General features: G+C 36.1%; 2 protein-coding genes across 28 annotated transcripts in view; one reads left to right on the top strand and one right to left on the bottom strand.

Moving 5' to 3' along the window:
- Positions 1-19,315, bottom strand: part of PPIP5K2 (diphosphoinositol pentakisphosphate kinase 2) — a 106,796-nt gene extending 87,481 nt beyond the window's left edge. For 6 of the 24 annotated variants that reach the window (XM_063612861.1, XM_063612869.1, XM_063612862.1 and 3 more), the window contains exons 1-3: positions 18,951-19,153; positions 2,602-2,692; positions 890-975 (exon numbers count right to left, since the gene is read on the bottom strand). In XM_063612861.1, the coding sequence (XP_063468931.1) occupies positions 890-975; positions 2,602-2,692; positions 18,951-19,026 (253 nt within the window). In that variant the 5' untranslated portion in view covers positions 19,027-19,153. Of the gene's footprint in view, positions 1-889; positions 976-2,601; positions 2,693-5,765; positions 5,962-9,779; positions 10,178-14,032; positions 14,367-18,950 lie in introns of those variants that run through there. The other 18 variants (XM_063612857.1, XM_063612858.1, XM_063612864.1 and 15 more) reach the window with 14 other exon arrangements.
- The window catches only part of GIN1 (gypsy retrotransposon integrase 1), a 163,390-nt gene that overhangs the window by 109,590 nt on the left and 33,837 nt on the right, over positions 1-19,963 (top strand). For 2 of the 4 annotated variants that reach the window (XM_055297754.2, XM_063612872.1), the window contains exon 2: positions 2,891-2,974. The exons of 1 other annotated variant lie outside the window; for it this stretch is intronic. The gene's annotated coding sequence lies outside the window, so the exon portion shown is untranslated. Of the gene's footprint in view, positions 1-2,890; positions 2,975-19,255; positions 19,376-19,963 lie in introns of those variants that run through there. One more of the 4 variants, XM_055297753.2, reaches the window with a different exon arrangement.

The raw sequence follows: 19,963 nt of genomic DNA, 5'->3' as shown, positions 1-19,963 counted from the left end.
TTACAATTTAGTGTTCCTGTGGGGAGTGGGACAATCACTGGAGGGTATATTTGGCCATCTTGTTCTGCCTCCCCCTCTAGTTTTTAATAAAAGATGATTTAAAGTATGATAAATTCATCAAAATTCCCCACAATACTAAGTGTGAACAGAATGTTAACTCTTAAGACAAACATGTATCTTGCCTTGAGACTAAGTTAGGTATAGCTTCCATGCTATGTTTTACATAACCAGAAAAAAAGGAGCAAACAGTGCCTTAAAATACTAATAAATACTTAGAAATACTGTTGCCCTTGTTATACGCGGTGACTGGTTCCAGGAACCCCCTCGTATACCAAAATCTTCACATACTCAAGTCCCACAGTTGGCTCTGCAGAATCCATGTAAATGAAAAGTCGGCTATCAGTATATGTGGGACCCACGAATCCTGTATTTTCAATTCATGTTTATTCCATGAATAAGCAGACTGGCACAGTTCAAACCCATGCTGTTCCAGGGCCAACTGTATTTCCAAATTCTTGGCCAGTATTTAGTTTTTGGCATTGTAGCATGAAGTTTCTAATGCTTAATTCAATAGTCATAGATAAATCACTTGTTCACCATTAATCAATACAAATTTACTTGTATGTAATTTCAAAATTCTAACTCATGATTCTTAGAGATATGTCAAAGGTAGGCCCAAGAAGAGAAGGATAAATAATTCCTAAATTATTAGGTAGCCTTTTATCTCAGTGTCACCTTTTAATTGAATGTTTGTCTGCTTAGATTATTTTTTAAAATGGAATAGAATACTATGAATTCTTTAAATTCCTTCCAGTTAATTATTGTAAGAATGTGGCCCAAAAGTATGTCAAGTGACAAAGGAAGCTTACATAAAATCTCTTACTCTTACCTTTGGGATTATTTGGGTCACGGTTCAAAATTGCATAACGAGGAAGTAAAATACCTTCAGCTTGAAGAATACTATATACTTCTCTCCTGAAGAAAAAGGGAAACATCCTTATTGTTTTATTGCTCCATTTCACAATGAATATATTATTGTAGTTTTCTTAAAAGACATTATTATTGTTCTACAACTAAAAGGGGTATATATCTCAACGCTTTTTATTTTTTAAATAAACAAATGTCACTTCAAATATTCAAAAAAGGTATTCTGAGGAAATATTCAGCAATAAGAACAAAAATTTATGCACAATTCTTTTCTAGCTTATTGAGAAACTAATTATTAAAACTGAGAACATAAATGTATTTTAAAAATAGCTGAATAAAGCTGATATTATCACAATGATAGAACATTATCTAAGCATTAAAAACCTTATGCTCAGATAGTATTTAATGACATGGAGAAATGTTCACAGTATACTAGAGAAAAGTGATTCTAATTTGGTAAAATGTGATTGTATGTAGGTATTGCTTTCTATAGGAAAAAATATGATAGATACAGTGACAAGATTAAACGGCTTTCGGCACGCTTTTACTTTTCAAACCATTTAAAACGAACATACGTTTCCATAGCTATAGCTGCATATATATAGAGAGATATATATAAAAATATATATATATGAATTAATATGTAAATGTAGAGAAAATGTTTTAAATTTTAGATATTAATAATGTTACTCTCCGGAAGAATAGAAAAAAATAGCAGAGTGAAAAAACCATAGGGTCTCATATTTACAAAGCATTTTTCATATATATAAAATCTCATATTGTAATGGTAACACAAGAAAACAGAATGCTGGTGAGATTATGAGAATAGCTATAGGAGTGAAACATCGATTGAATGAAATACATAAATATACTCATATTTTATAATTTATTAGAAATCCACGCTTTTTACCTGTTAAATGAATGCTAAGATATACAGTATAATATTTTTCAAAATAGGTATACTTTACCATTTAAAAAATCTAGTTATAGGCTGGGCGCGGTGGCTCACGCCTGTAATCCCAGCACTTTGAGAGGCCAAGGCGGGCGGATCACGAGGTCAGGAGATAGAGACCATCCTGGCTAACACGGTGAAACCCCATCTCTACTAAAAATACAAAAAATTAGCTGGGCATGGTGGCGAGCGCCTGTAGTCCCAGCTACTCGGGAGGCTGAGGCAGGAGAATGGCGGGAACCTGGGAGGCGGAGCTTGCAGGGAGGCGGAGCTTGCAGGGAGGCGGAGCTTGCAGTGAGCCGAGATCATGCCACTGCACTCCAGCCTGGGCGACAGAGCCAGACTCCGTCTCAAAAAAAAAATAATCAAATAAAAAAATCTAGTTATAATAAGTAAAGTCCTAATTTCATCATCAGTCTCATGACAGAAAAAGTGCTCATAACTTTGAATGGTTTGGTAGGCCCTGGAAATTAAACAATCTCGGTTAAATCTTTGTCCTACTAAGTGGGGAACTACTTGTGACTTTGGGTAGATTAATCAATCTTCCTAATTATCAAGATTCCTCATCTGTAAAATTAGGTAATAAATAACTATTTCTGAGTATTATTTTGAAAGTACAATGAATTAACAATGCAAAAACACCTGATGCCATGTTAGTGTACAGTAGGTACTAAATTAATGTTATTTTTGCTTCCCTTAATTCAGCCAACTTCACCACTCACCTATCTTGTATGAGATACTGCATATGCAAGTCATTGATTACAAATGGATTCCTGAGTTTTGCATAGGCAACCGCTTTGTCCAGTGGAAATCCTAAGAACACATATTATTAATATATTCTGTATAATCTCAAGATAAGCATCTATACTTTATTAACTTGAATTGATGTCACCTCCCATAAAAGATTAATTTCATTAACACGTAACACTCTTCTATAAAAGGTATGGAATATATACATAAACTTTGATTTAACTTATATATTAAATCTTATTTTTTCCTAATTTGATTAAGGCACAACAAACCAGTGGTTATATAACCAAATTTGGAGCACTGACATGTGAGTGAAGGTCTGACTAGTCAGTCACCTGAAATAAGGTAAGATTCACCTCATACACAAAGAGAAATCTATATGTAAATAACATGGGTGTATCAGAATCACCTGGTGATTTTTAAAAAATGTATTCAACATCTCTTCTTTTCACTTAGATATTTTGATGCCTACACACATAAATTAGCTGATAGTCAAAGACCTTATGTGCCTTTAAAAACAGTGGGCCAGGCGTGGGGGCACACGCCTGTAATCCCAGCACTTTGGGAGGCCGAGGCAGGTGGATCACCTGAGGTTAGGAGTTCGAGACCAGCCTGGCCAACATGGTGAAACCCTATCTCTAGTAAAATTACAAAAAATTAGCCAGGTGTGCTGGTGCACACCTGTAATCCCAGGTACTTGGGAGGCGGAAACAGGAGAATCACTCGAACCCAGGAGGTGGAGGTTGCAGTGAGTGGAGATCGCGCCATTGTACTCCAGCCTGGGCAACAGAGCAAGACTCTGTCTCAAAAAAAAAAAGCTACAGAAGCAAAAATTAATTCATATATGACATATATGCTCAAAATATATGAGCAGAATCGTGCTATTGCTAGGACAACATTAAAATATTAGAAATTAACTCCCTAAAACTTCTAGACTGGTAAAAGTACTAATTACAATGAAAACAAATCAAATAGTAGAAATAATTAAGAACAGGTCCCCTCCCCTGAAATCCAAAATATTTTAATTATTATATTTTATTCTCTATATTGGCACTAATGCCAGGTGCAGTGGCTCTTGCCTGTCCCAGTACTTTGGGAGGCCGAGTTGGGAGGAGTGCTTGAGGCCAGGAATTCAACACCAGCCTGGGCAACATAGCAAGATCCCATCTCTACAAAAAATTCAAAAGAATCAGCTGAGGGTAGTGGCGTAACCTGTAGTTCTATCTTTCAGGAGGATGAGGTGGGAGGATCACTTGAGCCCAAGAATTTGAGGTTACAGGGAGCTATGACTATACCACTGCACTCCAGCCTAGTTGACACAGCAAGACCCTGTCCTCCAGGGAGAAAAAAAAAATTGACACAAAGTCTCCAATTTTATCCATCAATACACATCATCAGTTGTATGCCGTAACAGTTAAAGAGATAAACCAGCGTTCAAATCCTGGTTCCATCTTTCACTAGCTATGTGACCTTGGGCAAATTTATTTAACGTCTCTAAGCCTCTGTCTGGTACCAGCATAAAAGAGTAGTATACCAGTCTTACCTAGTAGAGTTTTGAGGAATTAATAATAGCGTGGATATAAGGCACTAAGCACAGTACCTGGCATAGTAAGTGCTCAATAAATGTTACCTGTTATTATTCCTTAAGAGGCAATATTTTAATAAATATCTATGGAAAAGGATAAAAATCAGCAAGCATACATAACTTTAGTATTCAAGTATGGAATACTAAGTATACCTGTGAAGAGACTATATTTTATAGCACTACCAGAATAGTTGAGAAAAAGTATTAAAACATGCTGAAATTAAAACAAAAAGCTGTGGCCAGTTAAACCAGATTTATTCCTAAACTCCTCTTAGTTTTTAAAATTTAAATACAGATACCTTATATCAAGAATCACCTAGCCACAAATTACAAATCCTCCAAGTTTTATAAAGACTCTCAGAATTCATCACTTGTAAAGATGTCTTGATGTCTATGATTTGAAGCCTCCTTACAGAATTCAGCAAATAGAAAACATCTACACAGTCTCCTGCTTTTGTTTTTGTTACAGAGAAACTTTTTCCCTACCAAGAGATGGTATGTGGAATATGACATTAGCTATAACACCTAGTTTTTACAGGCAAATATAGCATTAATAGGAAGAACCATGTGAGGGTAAGGGAAGAATGCTTTACTCTCAAGGAGGAAGAAATTTTAAGGTTCTCTAAAATGAGCAGCCTGAGTCTTTAAAGATCAATGTCTTGACTTCTCTATGAAATAATGAACATCAATTTAGGCTATGGTAGCACAACCATGCTCCATCTTCTTCCTGCTGAAGTAAGACTTTAACATAGCTCAGACAACATATTTTGGTAACAAGTGATGATTAAATATGAATACATTTACAACCGAGAGCACATCTTTTCAATTAATAGTTCTTAGTGGGAAATTCACTTAATTCTCAAATTCTTAGGCTATGAATTTTAAGATGTACCCTCAGCAATAATTTTGATTAGTGGACTTTACAATGACATAATACTTAAGCTGAAGTGATATTTCAGTTTGATTAATAAGACATAGCAAGGAATGTCTAAAAATCTCAAATTATTAAGTTCTTAAAAACAAAGTATGAATATGTATATGAAAAATGATAGATCTTGTTCTATACAGCATAGAAAGGGGCTTAAAGTATTCAATAATTCAAGAACTTGTCCTAAGAAACTTAGAGATGCAAACAAAAATATGCAGTGAAAGAGATCACACAACCTTATTTTTAGTAGTGAAAACTGGAAACTTTCCAAATGTTAGGATATTAGATAAATTTAAATATGTTATGGTACATCCACACAATGATATACTATGCCACCATTAAAAACCACATTATCTAAGAATGATATGGTGGGGGAAAAAAACTTCTTGATATAATAGTGAAAAAGGTTAAATATAAAATTACACATACACTATGACACTAAATTAAATGAAAATACACATAGAAGACAAACACTGGAAAGAAATATATCAAAATGTTAATATCACCTGTCCATGAAAGTGGGTTAATGTTTATTTTTGTTTTATCTCATAGCCTACAATTAATATGTATTAGTTTTATAAACAGAAAGGATAAAGGAGTTTCTCCCCCACTCCCCTTAATACCTTTAGAATGGAAAGAAATAAGACAATCACATAAAGGCCAGTTTTCCACTGGTTCATTCAAAATAACCTCCTCTTCAAATACTACTACTGTGATATATTTAAATAAGGAGATCCGTTCAAGAATTTCCTTCATTGGTTTGGATTTGGATTTCTTTGCCATGGAGCATATTCCAACCACAATCTGCCTTTCTGGTGGCTAAAACAAAAATGAAACAAAAAATCGGGTTAACTTTACATCAACTCCAAAGTACAGCTATCTTCATTTGTTTTCCAAAAGTAAGTAAGGCATGTGATTAATAAATAAAAGTGACACATTAACAAACAAAGGAATTCTTAAAAATTATATCATTGTTATAATAAACACTTAAAAAACAGTTTTCTACAAAGGTCTGGAAAAAATTTAAAAACAAAAACACCTTCAGAATAAATATGGTTGCTATTTTGAATGAAATTTAAAACTAAGAAAGTACCCTCTCTTTAACTACCTCTAGCATTTATTTATCCTCCTCACACCAGTAAAGTATAATAACAGTCAAAACCCATCTACTCTATGTAGAAAGAAAGAATTCTCTTGCCTAAAGTAAGACATAGTCCTGACTAGAAAGCTATACAGTATTAAACTATTATTGTAGTTTGCACTTGAATATTAGTTGGTCACCGATGACAACTTGGAAGAAAATTTTAAAGAAAGCCACACTGCTAACAGAGGTGCCAAGTCTCTTTGCCCCTCCTGTCTTCATAGTCAATACTCCTATTTATTGGTGTTACTGATCTCTGGCATCCTAATAACAGTTCAAAGGCCACAATTCAGCCTAAACTTAAAAAGCAGGATATAGAAACTAATTTATGAGTAGCTCCTAGATTTATAAAATTACTCGATTCATTTGGTGATCTTTGCATTCAAGTACTTGAGAGTTTTATCAAATATACAAAAGCTGTGCTGAGGTTCTCATTTCTATTCTTCTTTCTTCCATGATACTTTATATATTTCATACAACATTATAATCTAGGCTTGAAAGTGCTTTACTGGGCTTTTTCTTAATATAACTAAAAATAAAATTGGATAACATCAGAATTAATTAATTAATTTTTTTTTTGAGACAAAGTCTCGCTCTGTCGCCCAGGCTGGAATGCAGTGGCGCGATCTCGGCGCACTGCAACCTCCGCCTCCCGGGTTCAAGCAATTCTCCTGCCTCAGCCTCCCAAGTAGCTGGGACTACAGGCACGCACCACCACACCCGGCTAATTTTTTTTTGTATTTTTAGTAGAGATGGGGTTTCATCGTGTTAGCCAGGATGGTCTCGATCTCCTGACCTCACGATCTGCCTGCTTCGGCCTCCCAAAGTGCTGGGATTACAGGCGTGAGCCACCACGCCCAGCCTAAATTGTTCTTTTTTAATGCCTAGAACAGTATTTCTGTATTGTCTCCTCAAACTCATGAAATGTAGAGTTCAAATTGTACTAGAGTTGATTGGTAAATCAAATAGATTATAAATGCTAACCCTCCTGGAATCTTCTGTATTTATCCCTCTGAACATCCACTTTTATATGCCCTTATTCAATGCTTTCCTGATCAAAAGTTTTGATACAGTTCATTATAATGTTCCTAAAGTAGATTTCCTCAGACAACAAATGTACTCTAACCTAACATTTCACACTGCTTTACAATTTTTTAAAATGCTAATATATTGTCTTATTTATTATAAATCTAATGAATATCTGCTCACTGGCTAAGATGAATGGGAACCATTCAAGTTTAAAATGTATAAATAAACTTACATTCTTAAGACACAATTACAGAGTTTCTCTGTTAGGTAAAACCTTAAAATCATGAAGATATTTTTTTAAACAGATCTGAGGTATTTTGTTAGGTTGAATGTCTAAAGAAACTATAGTCACATCTTTGAAGTCTTAAAAACAGGAGAGAAATCTTAAAAACAGGAGAATGATCTGGAATAAATAATTTTATAAATATAAAGCTATAGATCAAATGAACTAAATCAAGCTTCTGTAAAGTGATAATAGTGCATTATACTATGCGCTGAAGATTAGATATACAGAAGTACCTGTCCTCAAAGTACTTTGAGTCTAACAGGGAACATAGTAATAATAAAATAAATTGTGATACATGGAATGGAAGTACAGCTGGCCCTCCATATCCATGGATTTCACATCCATGGATTCAATTAATCATGTATTGAAGATATTTGGGGGGAAAAAAAGCATCTGTACTGAACATATACAGACTATATTTCTTATCATTATTCCCAAAACAATACAGTATAACAACTATTTACACAGCATTTATACTGTATTAGATATAAGTAATTTAGAGATGATTTAAAACATATGGGTAGATGCAGCTTACACGTAAATATCACACAATTTTATAAAAAGAACTTCAGCATCTGCAGATTTTGGTATCCACAGGGAGTCCTAGAACCAATCCCCCATGGATATTGAGGGACAACTGTATATACAGCAACGTAAAGACACAGTAATGAGGAAGAAGTATTCCAATCTGCGATGGGAAAAAGAGCAAGGAGAGTGGAAAGAGTGAATGATGTGAAATCTGAGGAGGGTTTGGAAGAATGAAAAATAATTCACAAGGTATCCCAAAATAAGGTCATTTCAGAAAGGTAAAAGAGTACACACAATAGCAAAGACGCATGGTATGACAATATATATGTGGAAATAAAAATTTTGATGTTACTAAAAACATAGCGGGTAAAAAGAATGGGAGAGAGGTATGGATGTAGACATAGATGAGACATAAAAGCTTTTACATGTAAGAAGCCTGGCTTTGATCTGCTAGTGGTGTTCACACCATGTTCAGAAGAACTCTAGAAAAAGGGGACAAAGGTAGTAGAGGCTGAGTCAATAATGCTTTCTAGTTTAAGTGAGCCAGAGACGCTCTGCTTTCATGTTTTACTTATAGGACTTCTAGATAAAACTTCAGATGAAGAAAAGTTTGAGCTGGTAAGAGAAGCCTGCCTGAAAATCTAGTTTTTCAGGGGCAGGAGGTAGCAAAGGTGCTCTGCATTGAAGGTTTTAAATGAGTTAACAGTAGAGTTTGCATTTCAGATATGTGTAACTCCACTGTGAAAGATATTGTTACTATAAAAAAAGGGCTTAAAGAGTCATCTAATCAATATTTTTGGTTTGTTTTTACTATTTTTACAAAATAGAACAGGTTTTTCTCTTAAAACTAAATTATCTTTCCAATTAGAAATATATGAAAAACAAACACATACTGTATGTAGGTCTGTATTTTAAGTCAGTATTCACAGTAAAGCAATCTCTACTTTAAAAATTAAACGATGAGTAAGAAAAACATTGGTCTAATGTAACTATAGCAAAATGAGCATAATAAATGTGTATCATTGCTAAGATCCAGTATGGATAGAACATGATATCAGAAAGAGAACAAGTTTTAGACACACACAAACACATAGATACTTTAGGTAGCCTACCCTTCTAGCCACTCAGTTTTTCAGACTTCTGAAGTTAATAAATATGAGTATCTTCAGTTCAACCAGAACTCACATTGGTAACATAAGCTTAATGAATCTATTTAAGTAATCCTTCTTCTTTTGTACCTTTAAAATTATTTCCTTCCACTTATCTTCAATTATGTGTTATCTTTAAAATACAGTGTTACATTTAAAATAATTTGTAATTTAAAAATAAAATTTCTATATACAAGAAAGCTTTTGGATTTATGGCCCAGATTACTGTTTCTCTTTGCCACTTTTGTTACCTAACACTGAGTTACACTATGCATATCACTGAAAGAAACGAAAATAGGCATCATTAAACAACATAAAGGTTTGACCCATAACTGTATTTATTGATTCATCATAGATTCAACAACATCAGTCATGAAACAAAATACACTTTTTCAGTTCAAAAATTTTCCAACAATAAAAGACTTAAGATTAATTCACATTAACAGTGATTAGTAAAAAGCCTATACTGTATTGGTCTTCTCTCACCAAAGAAAAAACAACTTACAGAATCATCTTCCTCCTCATCGTCTTCATCTGCATGGTGGAAAAAATGTCGATAATTTCCAGGATTTATTTCTGTATCTTCTGGTCCAACAAAGAATCTGGGGGCCTCACTCATTTTTATTTTATTTGATGTAGATATAATTGAAATAATTTATATTAAAACTGCCTCTAAGTAAATAGCATCAGAAGAAAGCATTCTCCATATATTAGCTGACACACAGGTCTGTGACAGCTTGTTTCTGCTTATACAATCACTTGATATTATGATGACTGTTGGCAAATACTCTTTTGTCCTTAGATATCATTGCTTCATTGTTGATATCAAAGTTGTTGTTGCAATTCAAAATACAAAGACAGTGAGGTTACTGCTTTCTTGAGTTGATACAACAATCTTCTTACCTAAAATGCAATGAAAAAACTAATTTCGGAGAGTGCACTCCAAAAACATTCATGTAAAAAATAATTTTTAATGACACTTATAAAATCAGCCCAATAACTTGATGTATATTGTAAAAATGAAAATACATTTCCTCCCATAAGAAAATTACTTATAATAAACGCAAAAAAATTAAGAAACTAAAACTGATCTTCAGTAATATACATCTTAGCAATTTGACAAACATATTAACAAAAAGACTACACATTAAATTCCTCATCCCAAAATATCTAAACTAATTAAGACAAAATTACTCAAATTATAACAAAATTATATTAAAGCTAAATCTCTTAGCACATAGTTACAAAATATCTGAATGGAATGGAAAGAACAGACAAATGGAATGCAGCTTTAAAAACCACTGACAAATATTAATCTGAAATTACATTAAGTCAATTTGTAAAAGTTGTCTGTAAACAGTTTTTTTAGGGAACATAACAATTCTATATTCTGGTCTCATACATAAATGAACAAAAAAAGATTAAAGTCAGAACAAGATCTCATTTAACAGCAGCTCTTAAACGTGTGGAAGTCAAAAACTCTTTAACAAATCTAATAAAATCTATGGATCTCCTCCCCAGACAAAAAAAAGTACATGTGCACTAAATTCTGCAAGCAATTTTAAGTGATTCATTGACATTCAAACTCTTCTACATAACCAGGCGTCCATGAGTATCATGGACTCACTGGCTCACACCTGTAATCCCAGCTACTAGGGAGGCTAAGGTGGGAGGATCGCTTGAGCCAAGTAGTTTGAGGCTGCAGGGAGCTATGACTGTGCCTCTACACTCCAGCTTGAATAACAGAGAAAGACTCTGGCTCAAATAAATAAATAAATAAATAAGAACTATCATATAAGAGCAGTATCATCTCAAAATATTCCTTACCATAGTTCTTGCTTCCTGGTCATATGAAAATTAATTATATACCAAGATGAAACTACATAACAAATGCTTCATTTGATTACTGGTAGTACAATAAATTACTTGATCAAATATTCTTAAAAGTCAAACAATATGCTAGGTAGAATTAAAAGCATAACTCCAAAAGTTCTATTCCTAAAGATCTAATTCCAGTATAACTGGTGACTCCCCAGTAGATATTAAAATCAATTTGTCCAGTCAGCCTTCACTTTAACCATCTTTAAAATACAGTGTTACATTTAAAATAATTTGTAATTTAAAAATAAGAGCAGAAATAATTTACTTTATAAATCAATGCCTTTTGTTCTATTCCTCTGTTCTGTTTAACATGTAAAAATGTTTATTGAAAAAAAAAAAAACAAAGTTTCCACTTGCTGTAAAACTTGATGTTGGTGGATAAGTTGATCTCAGTTCTGTTTCCTTCAAATGGCAAATATCTCTTGGTTTCTTTTAATTTTTTTATTCTTTCCATCTAAAAACAGCTCAAATATTTCGATAATGGAAGAGGAATGTTCTGGAGTCAGGTACATCTGTTTTAATCTGTCAGTGCTTAACTAGTGACTTACGCTAGTTGCTATTAGTCTATAAAAAAGGGAGTATAGTAACACCCTGTATCCCTGTAAAGACTAAGTGAGATAGCGTAAGTGCTTGGCGTATATTAAACACTCAATAAACCATAGTTTCCCTAAACACTCCTGTGGACCAAACTCCCTACTGACTCTAACATGTAAATCTAAAAGAATGAATTCTTCATTATTTGTTGAAATGAATATATTTATCCAACAAACACTATTTACTTATAGAAGGCATAGTATTAGGTGCTGGTTATATAAAGTCAAAGTAAACATGGCTCTTTTCCTTAAGGAGCTTTTAGTCTAGGAGGAAGATAGCCAAATAAATTGACATTTTCTGTTTTAGTGTGATAAACACACCAATAAAAAAGATAATAAAAACACGTAATAATGTAATAAATGTCTCACTATCCACTTCAGAATGGCAATGATAGGAAATGCCAGGTTCAGTATGTCAATGCAATATATAGGTATGTACTTATATTTATATACATGAATATGAGTGTGTATACACACATTTTATGGCATTATTTTAAAACTGTATTGTACTTCCAGTTAAAGTGTTCTAACAAAGTGAAAACAATACTGTTGTAGAGGTAAAGCTGAAAATTAATTTTTTTTAGCTTTTTAGTTTTAGAGTATTCATTGGAAAAAGTCTGGAATACATACGAATAAAATTTAAAGAATCAGTTAATAAGTCCATGACACAATGGCAGAACTAATGCTTGTAGCTCTGCAGACCTATTGGGCTGTGTTTCCTACTATTCTGTAATGGTTAATACTGAGTGTCAACTTAACTGGATTGAAGCATGCAAAGTATTGATCCTGGGTGTATCTGTGAGGGTGCTGCCAAAGGAGATAAACATTTGAGTCAGTGTTCTGGGAAAGGCAGACTCACCCTTAATCTGGGTGGGCACCATCTTAACAGCTGCCAGTGCAGCTAGAATATAAGGCAGACAGAAAAAAAAAAAAAAAAAAAATGTGAAAAGGCTAGATAGACTGGCTTAGCCTCCCAGCCTGCATCTTTCTCCTGTGCTGGATGCTTCCTGCTCTTAAACATCAGACTCCAAGTTCTTCGGCTTTGGGACTCCGAATGGCTTCCATGCTCCTCAGCTTGCAGATGGCCTGTTGTGGGACCTTGTGATTGATCGTGTGACTTAATACTACTTAATAATCTCCCATTTGTAGCTATATCTATCCTATTAGTTCTGTCCCTCTAGAGAACCCTGACTAATACACAGTCTTTTCAATATAATTCTCCCACATTTTTGAAATACTTTACAAAATATGTGTGTAAGTAGAAATCAACTTTTGGGGAAAAAAAGTATGCATCCAATATATTTTTTTCCCCAGGGGTATGAATTAGTGACTGGTCTGTTCCCTTTTGTTAACTTACTCAAGTTCTGTTTAAGTCTGTAATGATGTATGAAGTATATAGATATATGTCCCTCATTTGATTATGACCTTAGGTCTGAAACATGTCTCATTCATTCATTTGGTGAGGGACTAGGTAAATCAACAAATAAATACAAGTTAGAAAGACTTCTTTAATAAGGTGACATTTAAATATAAATTTAATTTAAATGAGAAACCAACCATGGGGTTATATGGTGTGAACATTCCAGGTAAGAAACATCAAGTATAAAGCCTCTAAAGCAGAAGTATGCTTGGCATATTTCCCATGTTCATGAAAGAGTAAGGTTGCTGGAGCAGAGCAGGCAAGCAAAGGAAAAATGATAGAAAAATCATGTCAGGTAAGTAGCTAAGATGCACAAAAAGGACTGAGAAGCCATAATAGGAATTTTCAATTTGTTCAATGTGATCGCACTGCATTTAGGGAAGCTGAGGCAGGGGGATCACTTGAGGCCAGGAGTTTAAGACCAGTCTGGCCAACATGGTGAAACCCCATCTCTGCTAAAATATAAAAATTAGCCTGGCATGGTGGCATGTGCCTGTAATCCCAGCTACTCAGGAGGCTGGGGCAGGAGAATCACTTGAACCCTGGAGGTGGAGGTTGCAGTAAGCTGGGATTGCACCACTGCACTCCAGCCTGGGCAACAGAGTGAGACTCTGTCTCAAACAAACAAGAAAATAGAAGGAGACGAAATACAGACAAGTTATACAGACAGTTATTTTGAAGAGTTTATAAAAGATGGACAGAGGAATTGGACCTCTAAAGGATATAAAGTGAAGGAAGTCTTTCTTTTTTTTTTCTGTTATTCCACTTTAGTATATGAGAGATATTTAGAGATGTCATTAAAAAAAAAAAAAAAAAAGCTGAACAGGCTAGTGGTTAAGAGCATGGATTCAGGGGTTAAAATACCTGGGTTTAAATCCTGACCGACTCCAATTAGCTGATCTTAAGCAAGTGAGTTAACTTCTTATGGCCTCAGTTTCCTCATCTGTAAATTGTACATAGCCCATAGGTCATTTTAATGATTTTATATATAAGATAATATACTAAGAGTGCTTGTATCCCAAGGTCTAGGCTATACTCCACACCACTTAAATCAAAATAATTGAGAGTAGAGTTCAGGTAATTTTAAGGCTTCCCAGGTAACTCCAACATGTAGCCAAGTTTGAGAACCAGTTTTTGAAAACAAGTATTATAGGAAATTTCCTATAATAAAAAGGAGATAAAACTCATGAAGCAGAAGTTTTGTCTTCCTGGTGGTTGGCACATCTGAAGTATCCAATAGATATTCCTCTACACAACTTCCCTTAACCATTTACAAGACATCTTCTCTGAATCATTCGTTTTGACCTTTGGTCATGTATAACCTTATTATTTAACAGCTTGGGTTATGTATATCCCTCCAAAACATAAATCTCAAGGGAATGAACATCTATTAGGCACTGTTACCTAGTAAGTACCTTACTTGTAAATTCAGAGCCTCCCAACCTGTTGTCTCACCATAAATGAATTGTAAGTATGCCAAGAAATTAATTGCCTCAGCCTGTAAAGCAGCTGTTATACCCTGGCCAGTTGCTTCCAGTAGCACTCTCTTCAGTTTCCCCAGGATACTGTACAAATACTACCATTTTCTAGGTATGCCTTAACATGAAAAAAGTTGGGAAGAAATTACTTACTACTTCGTGATTTAACAATCTCACAGCCATCCTGGAATTAGGAATATATTCTTCATTTTATAAATGTTTTACGTATGTAGACATGTGTCCATTTTGTCATTGTAAATTAAGACTTGAGGCTCAGAAAGTTCAAGTAATTTGATCATCATCACACAGCCAACAAGGGTTGCAAATGGAAGTCAAACCCAGGTCTGTTTAAACCAAGGCCATTATACTCAAGAGCAAAAATAAGGACTCCACAGTCCTTATGACAGCATTGCAAATATAAATTCTCAGAAAACTAAGAATATAAAATAAATTCAAATACATTTCTCTCACCTAAGTAGGATATATGTCATAGTACAAGAGGAGATTTTTTTTTTTTTTTTTTTTTTGAGACGGAGTCTCGCTCTGTCCCCAAGCTGGAGTGCAGTGGCACGGTCTCGGCTCACCACAAGCTCTGTCTCCCGGGTTCACACCATTCTCCTGCCTCAGCCTCCCAAGTAGCTGGGACTACAGGCACCCGCCACCACACCCAGCTAATTTTTTGTATTTTTAGTAGAGACAGGGTTTCACCATGTTAGCCGGGATGGTCTCGATCTCCTGACCTTGTGATCCTCCCGCCTCGGCCTCCCAAAGTGTTGGGATTACAGGCGTGAGCCACCATGCCCAGCCAAGATGAGATTGTACGAACATCATAAGAGATCCAGGACATTCAAAATGGTTTGTGTTATTTCACTTAAAACGCTGATAATTGAACCAAGTACAGTTTATACCTATAGCACTTCCATATTATTCAGCATTTTGATCAATGTTCAGTCATTAATTTCAATATATGTTAACTGTCTGGGCATAAAGATACATACATTATTCAAATATCAGTGTTGAACCTTACTTTATTTTTAGAATTCCTTCTATAGCAGTGGTCCCAAAATGGACTGGTTATATCAGAATTATCTGGTAGACTTGTAAAAACACAAGTTACTGGGCTTATCACAGATTAGGAATTCCTAAACTGTAACTCTTAACTAGAAAAACTGTATTTTTACAAATGGATGAGCAGCCAGGTTTGGGAATCTATCTGTACAAAACACAAATATCCCTTAAACCTGATTTCTAAATCTGAAATGAGTGTTATGCTACTAAAAATGTCCACACTCAATGCAGTAGTTCTCAAACATTAGCATGCAACAGAATCACCTGTAGGGCTTGTTAAAATACTAAACTCAAAACTCTGGGGGTGGGGTCCAATATTTTGCCTTTCCAAAAGTTCCAAGGTGATGCTGATGTTGCTCATCGTCTTGGAATCCCACTATGAGAACAATTGCTCTAGACTCAAAACAGGTTTGAAAACTTTTTCTGAAAGTTGCTCAGCTCTGCGTCCTTAGTCAAGTTATTGAACCTCTCTAGTCATCATCTGTAAAATGGGATTATGAATCTCATACATTGTTTTGACAATTACAATACAGATGCCACAGCAAATAGCACATATTAAGCACTCAGTAAATGTTAGATGTTTAATATTTTGTTAAATGTTGTTATGACAGTTTTCTAACAAATTTAATTGGCAAGGAACAAATACAAATAACTCAATTTAGAATGTATCTACTTACCCCTTGTCTAACGAAGCCACAGAAACTCCTCTTTGCCACTGCTGTTTTTGGAGACCTCTTTACACCTTTTCTAGTCTTACCACACTGCTTGAGACTATCATGAACACTGCTGCCTGGGATAATCATCTCTTCCATACCTTTACTGGTCACGGCCAGAGCTACCTGATCCTCAAAATAACAACCTGGATCATCCATCAGTCCCACCTAGTATTCAGAACCCCCTTACCTGAACTTAATATTTCCAAGCCATCATTGTAGCCCTTTTCATGGGTTCCCTCAGGAGCCCAACTATAAACTAGTAAATCTCTGCTCTCAAAATCAGAGGAAATGGGAGCTCCTACTCCTGCTGCTCAGCCTGAACGCAAACACATAACCAGTTTTCCTGAAATTCCAAAAGCATTTTCCAATGGAAACACTGTTATAAATGGTGTTTCCTTTCCACTAATAGTACATCCATGTAAGAGGGAATAAATAGGCTTCTGCAGGCTGGCAAAGGCAATCTGGCTCATTTATAAGATTACACAAAAAAAGCCTATTCCAAGTTCCACACAACCTTCATGTTGATTTCTTTTTCCTTCTTCAAACTTTCATTTAATACCTTTTTGCTGAACCTGCATTTCCTTCTGCCTGGAATTCACTGCTCTCCCTGAAAGTTCCTATCCCCCATTCAAAAACCAACTGAAAGGTCTTCAATGAAGGTTTTCCTGAGAACTATCACACCTCTGTTAGGCCCCAAATACACATAAAAACCCTCTCACATCTTCTATGTTCCGCAGCATTTTGGATCTATCTTTTCACTTATCTGTTTCCATCAGGGTTGGGTTTTTTCCTCCCCAACTTTTTATTATGAAAAATTTCAAATATTCAGAAAAGTTGAAAGAACAGTTTGTTAATCATCTATATGCCCACCATTATACTCACAATTGCCAACATTTTGCCATATTTGCTATTTATACACACACATACATACACTTGCTGTACCATTTGAAAGTACTAGATATCAACACACTTCAACTCTAAGTACTTTAGTATGCACCTGCTAAAAATAAGAACATCTTCCTACATAACCACAATTCCTTTTCCACATGAGAAAATTAATATTCCGTAACATTGTCTATATTGTGGTTGCATGGGAGCTTTTAGAGAACGAGGACCTAATCTATATATTCCCACTACTTAACTTGGTTCATAGCACTTATTTGGGTAATCAGCAGATGTTCTACCAATTGTTCAGTTTAATACCCTCACAACAACTACTCTGAAAGTCATATGAATTTAAAATTTAAAACAGCAACCTTTGATTTTAAAATTTTCTGCAATCAGTTTAGTCATTTGCTTTAAGGAAACCTGTGCTGCAGTAAGTGCAGTATTCTGGGTTGTGCATTACTTAATTCTGCATCACAATGCTCCACAAAGACAGAGATCATGTCTAACTTTTGTCAGACATATAAGTAGGTACACCAAAATTTTTTAGATGAATGGATACTTTCAGACACTGAAAATGTTAGTGAAGAAACTGAAATCGAGGAAGAACAGGACAGGACAATAGAATACAGATTTTGAAGGCAGACAGATCTAGTTTTTAACACAGATTCAAACGTTTACTTATAACAAATGTTTAATAGAGCAAGTTGCTTGACTGCTCAAAGCCTCAATTTCTAACTCTGTAAAATGGTGATAATAATCTAACATAACTCCTGGAATTGTTGAGAGGAATAAATGACAAAATATGTAAAGCACTCGGTACACATAAGACTCAATTAATGGCAACTATCGTTATTATTTTATCTATCTGAGACAAAAAAATTATCTATTTCATTAAATAATTCACAATAGCAAAACAAAATCCTGTCCCGGTGTAGAGCGAAGATTTTACGTGCTAAGGTCAGCTATGCTTTCCACTTCCGTAGTTAAGCCTTCCAGCAAGACAACTACTACCCAAAGGACTCCAAGAGTCGCAGTCTCCCAGGAAGTGGTCAAGAGCCTCATGAATGAGATCCAGGGATCATCACCCTGGCCCCTTCTCCTTCAAGGCGCGGAAGCCTGTAACGCCCTCCAAATGATTAGGCGCGGCAGTGACCTGCAGCCTCCGTCCCTACTATGAAAAGCTGCAACACATGAGGCTTTTGTTCTTTTAAAGTGGGTGTGGGGTTGACAGAGGGATAAAGACTAAGGAAGAAAATTTTTTAAAAAGCTACCTCTACCCACAGCAGTCCCATAACTCGAGGCTAATCACTTCGGTGGAGCCAGGCACGGCGTGGGGTAGAAGCTCAGCGGTTCCCTTTTAGCTGAGCTTCCATTTCTGGCGTCTCGAACCCAAGAAATGAAAAAGGGAAGCCATGGGGGAGCAGGAAGAGAAATCAAGGCGCGAAAGGACCCTCAAAGCTGTACTGTCACTCCACGCCCAGGCTGTCATTCTCTCCAGCACATGCCCCTCAGTGGAGCACGTGTTTAGGGTCTGCAGAGCATAGGAGACAAAGCAGAAGCCCAGCAGCCGCCTCAACCCTGGCATGATCAGGTTCTGCATCTCCGGTTCTCCTCCGGTTTTGAGGCCCTCACCTGACACGAATGCGGTCGTCACGCGAGCAGTTGTGAGATGGTCAAGCCCATTCAGGTCTAGGTTACCCCCTTTCATCCCGGAGGCAGGGGTGAGGTGTTTGTCAAGAGACTTCAGTTGTAGGCGTGGACGTAGGCTACTTCCTTCAGTAACAGCTAAAGGGCCACATAAGGGAACCTCAGGCTACTACACCTCAGGAATCTCCGTCACGCCTCTTCCCCGCCCTCCTCGGGTCTCACGCCGAAACCTCACCGGGCGGAATGATTTCCGGCAACAGCCAAAAGATCCGTCCTAACCTTTCTGACAGTGTTTCCAAGGCTCTCCGAAGGACTGGCCTCTAAAGGACCTGGGTAGTTCCGCTTCCGGCAGCGCGAGATAAATCACGAGAGGAAGCTTAAATCTGTCGTTTGAATTTAGGACCACCTCGGTGAGTGGTCGTTCTGGTGTGCTGTGTCATACCTACTGTTTTTTTAAAGTGAGGCGTAACCCAACAGTAATTTCAAAACCATTCGCCTCGACCGGCCTAAGGAAGGGTTTAATTGAGTCTGTGGGGAGATTTTGCGCAGGCGCCTTTGAGATAGGAGGGCCTTGGGCGTTGCGAAGTCCCGCGCTAGCTGAGCAGAAAGGGCGAGTGCTGTTTCGGGCCTGGGGAGGTGCCTACTGGGTGTAATTGAGTTTTACCAAATGGTCATTTTCCTGCTGATTCTAAGTGTGGTTGGACCTTGCCCTTAAGATTCCGTTAACGAGTCGCCCAAAGCTTAGGAAATGCTCCCTCACAGTGTTTGAGACTCTAAGCACTTTTGGCCGGCGTTGAAGAATTCTCCCCATTACTTTGATCAGTCATTTAATCAGAAATTTTGCCCCAAATTTAAATACGTGGCGGGGAGAAACGTGAGGTCAAGAGGGAATCCTGTCACGTAGTTTTAAAAGAAAAATGTCCACTTTATCTCACTGTAGGTTTTTCTTAAATGGGCATTTCTGAACCAAAGTAGATACTTTTTAAAGTGGAAATGCA

The sequence above is a fragment of the Symphalangus syndactylus genome, chromosome 11, assembly GCF_028878055.3.
Source record: "Symphalangus syndactylus isolate Jambi chromosome 11, NHGRI_mSymSyn1-v2.1_pri, whole genome shotgun sequence".
In the NCBI taxonomy this organism is placed as follows: domain Eukaryota; kingdom Metazoa; phylum Chordata; class Mammalia; order Primates; family Hylobatidae; genus Symphalangus; species Symphalangus syndactylus.
Note: the sequence above shows the minus strand (reverse complement) of the source record. Positions and strands in the feature narration are given on the sequence as shown.